This window comes from Equus przewalskii, chromosome 17 (assembly GCF_037783145.1).
Source record: "Equus przewalskii isolate Varuska chromosome 17, EquPr2, whole genome shotgun sequence".
Lineage (NCBI taxonomy): Eukaryota > Metazoa > Chordata > Mammalia > Perissodactyla > Equidae > Equus > Equus przewalskii.
The window spans coordinates 66,911,951-66,917,950 of record NC_091847.1 but is presented as its reverse complement, the minus strand read 5'-3'; the positions used below and the strand labels follow the sequence as shown (position 1 = coordinate 66,917,950).

At 43.7% G+C, this 6,000-nt stretch overlaps 1 protein-coding gene across 2 annotated transcripts in view; it reads left to right on the top strand.

Annotated features, from left to right (window-relative positions):
• The first annotated feature begins 456 nt into the window (after positions 1-456).
• STAT1 (signal transducer and activator of transcription 1) overlaps positions 457-6,000 on the top strand; it is a 38,803-nt gene continuing 33,259 nt past the window's right edge. The window contains exons 1-4 of one of the 2 annotated variants that reach the window (XM_008516543.2): positions 457-1,000; positions 1,321-1,477; positions 3,999-4,127; positions 4,884-5,028. In XM_008516543.2, the coding sequence (XP_008514765.1) occupies positions 4,000-4,127; positions 4,884-5,028 (273 nt within the window). In that variant the 5' untranslated portion in view covers positions 457-1,000; positions 1,321-1,477; position 3,999. Of the gene's footprint in view, positions 1,150-1,320; positions 1,478-3,998; positions 4,128-4,883; positions 5,029-6,000 lie in introns of both variants that reach the window. The other variant, XM_070580463.1, reaches the window with a different exon arrangement.

The following is a 6,000-nucleotide window of genomic DNA, read 5'->3' as shown; positions in this document are numbered from 1 at the left end:
ATTTCTAGCAAAAGGGCAGGTATGAGGAGGAAGATGGTGAGTTGGTTCTGAACATAACTAGTTTGCAGAGCTTACCAGACATCCAAGTGGAGAAGCAAGCAGGGCTGCACAGTGGGTGTGGAGCTCAGAGGAGACGTGTGGACAGGATAATCATGTAGAAGCCCTTCACAAATAGAAGGAAATTGAGGCTGTGGGTGAGGTCATCACAGGTCAGCGTGAGAAGTGTAGGAAAAGCAGACCAAGATCAGGACCCTGACAACACTTAACATTGAATGGTTTGGTAGTGGTGGTGGAGCAGAGATGGAGAAAGAATACCGGAGAAGGAGGAAGAAGCAAAGAGGAGGTGTCCGCTCCATGGCCAAGGAAGAAGTGTTGAAGAATGGAGGCGTCAGCGGTGCCGAACGTTCCAGAGCGGTCAAGCAACGTGAAGACAGAACGCATCCCCTGAATTTAGCCACACGGAAGTCAGCTGCCAAGCCGAGTTTCTAGAATGACAACGTGCCCACCTGTGTCCTCTGCCTCGGGTTCCCAAATATGGGGTTAATGCAGGGATCTTCAAGTTTGGGCCCCCGCAAACACAGAACTTCCTTTTAGTTCTCTAAAATATGTAAACATAACCGCCACTCGGCCAAGTTGCAACACAAAGCTGAACTTCACGTAACCCACGTGGGGACCCTACCGGAAGGTTAAGGAAGGAGCTAGCTGGTTGGTGGAGCTCCGGGTCCCCGGGGGGAGGCGGCGCACCCGCGGAACAGCCGCGTCCCATTGGCCGAGTGCGGCAGCCGCGCGGTGATTGGTGGAGGCGGAAGGAGGCGGGGCGCCGGGCGCGGCCTTTTCTTCCGGCTGGTACTTTCGCTTTCCTGAGCACAGTCTCCAGAGAGTCCCGGCTGCTGCCCGGAACGACGCCCCTCACACCCGGGACGGAGCCGAGGCGACCCGAGCGCCCGGGAGAGGCAGTAGCGCCCCGACCCCGCCCAGCCTGCCGGATCGGGCGCGCAGAGTGAGTGGGCGGGAGGTTCCGGGTGCCTGGGTGGGGCGCGCCGGGACCAGCGTTCAGGGGGCCGGGCAGCCGGACGCGGGTGAGGACCGGCTTGCAGTGCTGACTGGTGAATCCGTCGTCCCAGAAAGAACGCGTCCCAAGTATCCCAGGTGCTGTCCTTGGTGATGGCCTGGTCACCCCTGCCTGTCGTGCTCTGGCAGTAAAGATGTGTTGTAAAATAGAATTCTTCGCCAGAAAATACTAGATCTCCCCCTTCCCCCTCCCTTTCCCCTCCTTCCTGCCCCTTTCCACCACAGTCAAAAGTTTTTTCCTTTCCGCAGAAAGTTTTCGTTTACGCTGTGTCACTCCCAGAGGGCTGTCGAGGTTAGGCGCTAGCGCCCTGTGCATGCAAACCCAACAGTCTTGGCATCTGACGTGCTGTGTGTAGCTGCTGCTCGGGTTGAATCCCCAGCCTTTCGCTGGGGCACAAGGTAACAGGTCAGTAAATGTTCATGGAAATGAATGAATGAGTGCATGGCTTTGGAACTTAATTATACATCTATGTTTAAGGATGAAGGAGCTGAATGTGTTCCTGGAATATGAAAATGATACTTAGTTTTTGCAAACCCTCAAATAATATAGTTAGTCTTTAAAGAAAAATTCTGATTAGCACTGAAGAGTTTGGGGGTGAATATATAGGTGTGTGGTTGATTGTGCTTTGGATGTTGTTTTTATCAGTTGGAGAGGTGGTTTTAATGAGGCAGAAATAAGACTTGGGTCTCCAGCACAATCTAGTGTGCCACCGTTGCTCCATGAGGATGCAAGACTCAGACTTGTTGAACCATAATATGGTTTGCCCTTTACTTTCTAATTCAATTTGAAATGTGCTAGATTTCAATTCAACAGATTATTACTGAGTGCGTTACTATGGGCAGGACACTGTCTAAGGAGCAGAGGATGTTTAAAAGAAAAGACAAAAGTCATGGTCCCAGCAATTCTGGAGCTTGCTTACATCATGCAGGGGAGACATCATAGAGGAAGGACATCATTTATAAGGAAGATGGGGACTGCTGCTCTAATTGCAATGAGATAGAAGTCAAAGAGAGCTTAATTGTCTCTGAGTGAGGCTCAGACAGCTTTACCGAAGAAGAGGCATTTGTCCCTACCTTTGAGTGCTGGTAGGATTTAGAGAGGCAGAAATTTGTGGGGAGGCTGTTTTCAGGGTGAGTGACAGCTGGAGCAAAGCAAAACTGTTGGGCATAGCCAAAAACCCAAAGATAATTTGGTGATTGGGTTGCTTTGTTGATGAATGAAAATAGGGTCGGGGTGGAAATCAGCCTAGGAATGGGCAAACTCTAGCAACTTTGAGCAAGAGAGTGATGTGGTCCAACCCGTGTGCAGCAGGAGGCTTGATTGGGAAACAGTGTTGGAGGTAAGAAGTCTTGGGACCGGAGAGGAAGGAGTCAACCCTAAATTTGGGATTTGAGCCGGTGACTGGGGGAACGGTCATGCCACTCACTGCTTTTGTGAGAAGATGAGATGGATTCTAGGTTTGTGAACCCTGCTCTATGCCAGGTGCTGCATCTATACTCCTCCACTCTTAACAACCACCCGTCACTAGGGATGTGTGTTGCCTGAGGTCGCTCACCTGATAAGAGGTGTTGCAGCCCGGCTGGCTGCCACTCTGCTCAGCATATTTGTTTTAGGCACATCCTTATTAGACACCTAGCAGGGAGGGAGAAGCTGCAGATTTGAAGTCTTCCACTCAGGTAGAATCAATTTGAAGTGAAAAATCAAATTTCTACAGCAGGTGTGCCAAAGGATGGGCATGGGTCCATTTCTACTGGTATTTGTGGTGGTCACTAGCTTTATAGTCACACCATAACCTTACCTTCATTTGGTTATCTCCTTCCTTCAGAAGGAAATTTGTGAAGTTGACATGACCTTGTGTCTGTAGATGTGTGCTCGCCGGCAAGTGTGCACACACTCTCCCACACCCTGCTTGAAGATCCAGGGCCCTTCCTCAGAGGCCTGGTGGGACAAGATTTGCTTATGTCCTCTCTGAGTATTGCCAGCCTGGCGCAGATGTATATCCTGTGTTACGCTGCGGTGGTGAGAGGCTCTTCGTTTTCCTGATGGATGTTAGGACTCCCTTAAATCACATGTTTGTGTTTTTAATCTTCAGAACTGCAATGTAAACTTGGCTTACAGTTATCTAAAGAGATAGTGTTACTTTGTCCTTTCAGATTACATTTAACAATATTGTTTCAACCTTTAAAAATCGTTATTGAGATTTAAGACTTTTTGCGCCAGATTTATTGTTTGCAGTAGGCAAAAAGAAAATGTATGTTTTAAAAGGTATATAACAAAAATAATTCATTTTGTATATGAATCAAAAATTGTAGAATACCTGTTGAAATTCTTTGGGTTAGATTACAAATGTATTGTGATTTGTAAGAGAGCAGTTTTTGGAGAGTTCGTATCATTTGTCCTAAAGCAAATCTAAATAAATAATGCTTTCTATTTATTTATTTGATAAAAGTGCAGATTCATTTTAAAGGCATACTTATTAAACACCTACTATGTGCCAGCCATTGTTCTGGGAATGCAGCCCTGAGCAACCCCACCCCCAAAATCCTTCCGGTCATGTGGGGAAAACAGATGGTAATCAAAGTAAAAAAGAAAATATGTGGTAGGTCAGATGATGGTAAGTGCTATGGAGAAAAATACATCAGGGCAGAGGGATGGTCTTTTCCAGGATGACAGGTGGGGTCACTTTAAATAAGGTGTCCAGACAAGGCTTCCTTGATATGTTGACATTTGAGCAAAGACCTGAAGATGTGTTTCCTGGAGGTGAAAAAAGTATTGACCCCAAAACTGAATTAAAAAATAGGCTTTAGAATGTAGACACCATTTAAATAATATGTTAAGCAAGATATTTAAAATAAGCACAGTGCTAGCTGTGCTTTCTTTGGAGCTGCGGGCTTCCCTTCACGCTCTGTGTTCTGTTTCCCGATAGGATGTCCCAGTGGTATGAACTTCAGCAGCTTGACTCCAAATTCCTGGAGCAGGTTCACCAGCTCTATGATGACAGTTTCCCCATGGAAATCAGGCAGTACCTGGCACAGTGGCTAGAAAAGCAAGACTGGTAAGGAGAACCCACTTGATGGAGGAAGACGTTTGTCTACGCTTTTAAAATAACTTGTTATTTAAGTGACTTGGAGCCACATTGACTAAAAGATGAATTTCATCAGTGGCCATTGGGATTATCTGTTGGAGAAAAGTGTGTTGATTTGAAAAATGGTATGTCCGTCTATAATTCTAAATATGTTAGTCCTTAAATACTTTTATGTAGTTGGGTGCATTTAATTATGATACATACTCCTAAATGCCTGAGGCAACTTGGCTAATGCTGATGCCAGTTATTTTCCAAATTAGGATCTAGGCTATAGAAAGAAGTAAGTTAAAAGAAATAATTAAAGCCAAATTATGGTAAAACATTGATTAGAAATAGGAGGAAGGTACTAAAATTAAGGTGATATCTCTTAAAACTGTTTTGTATTCTCTTCTAAAATTTATTCTTTGCTGATTGCAAAAATTTTAAATGTTCTGAAAGTGTTTGACGTAGAGAGTGAAGGCCCCTGTTGACTTTTCCCCTCCAGAGATATTTACCATTAAGAGTTCTGTGCACAGTCTTGGAGTTCTAGAATTTTTTGTGCTAACTCTATGTGATAGGAATATTGTACAAACTGCTGCTAAAAGCAATGTCAATTTCAAAAGAAGGAAACAAAACCTAAGAAAACACTTAAAATTATTTTTTAATAATTTTAATGCAGAATGCAGTGTTTATTTTGTCTGTTTAAAAAAGTATCTAAATGAAATGTGTAAATTTCATATGTCCTAGGGAGCATGCCGCCAATGACGTTTCATTTGCCACCATCCGTTTCCACGACCTTCTATCACAGCTGGATGATCAATACAGTCGCTTTTCTTTGGAGAATAATTTTTTGTTGCAGCATAACATAAGGAAAAGCAAACGCAATCTTCAGGTATGACCTTGTCTTTTTGCATTTTAGTTGAAATGTTCCTGTCTTTACATGAGAGAGTTTTCTTCATACAGCAACTACTATTGAGCACATGCTCATTGATATTTAGAAAAGTTTCAGAAACTATAAATGAACTCCCTTTATGTGGCTAATATTTTTTAGCATAAGTAAAAGATCAGTTCATTTTGTAATCACATAAGGAGTTTTCAGGTTTAAGTGTGTCAGCTGTTAGGTATCAGTAGTTCTGAGAAAAATGTGATGCTCTAACTTTGTTTTATTAAAAGTTGTTGACATTTAAACCGGAGATAGAGAGTTACATTTTAAGAGCAGTGAGCTGGAGTAATGTGTTGAAGCTCAGAGGAACTTTGCTGATGAGTCCAGTCTGAGTCCTTGGTATACAGATGAAGAATGAGTCCAGGAAGGCTTGCCGTCCCTGAGGCCCAATAGAGAGGTGGTAAACTGGAACCAGACCTTTTGGAGTTCTCTCCCATGGAGGAGAAAGTCCAGGGGATTTCCAGGCAGGAGAGAATGTGTTGCAAGGTTTTAGGAGTTCTTCAGAAGTACTCCCAGCCTCCTATGAGCCCAGCTACCATATTTATTTCTCTATGAATGGAACTTTCCTGTTTTAATAGAGGTGAGCACTATGGTTTTTTTGCTTCATACAACACAACCAAACTGTTCAGCTTAGGTAGTTAGAAGCTTTATTTTTTTCCCCTGGTGAATGTATCTGTGATTTTATAATACCAGTGAGTGGGGAGGTCAGATTAACTTTACAGAAATTTCTCTCCTACAGACTTGGCTTGAATATATCTGTTATAAAGAGCCATGATTGCCAGTCTTTTGCCAACTAGATTTGATGAGGAAATGGAAAAACTGAGAAGAATATCTTTGGTCTAATTCAAAGCACAGACCAACAGATGAATTAATTGAGAAATATCATGGATAATTTTTGTGTCATTTGCATTGTCTTAAGAT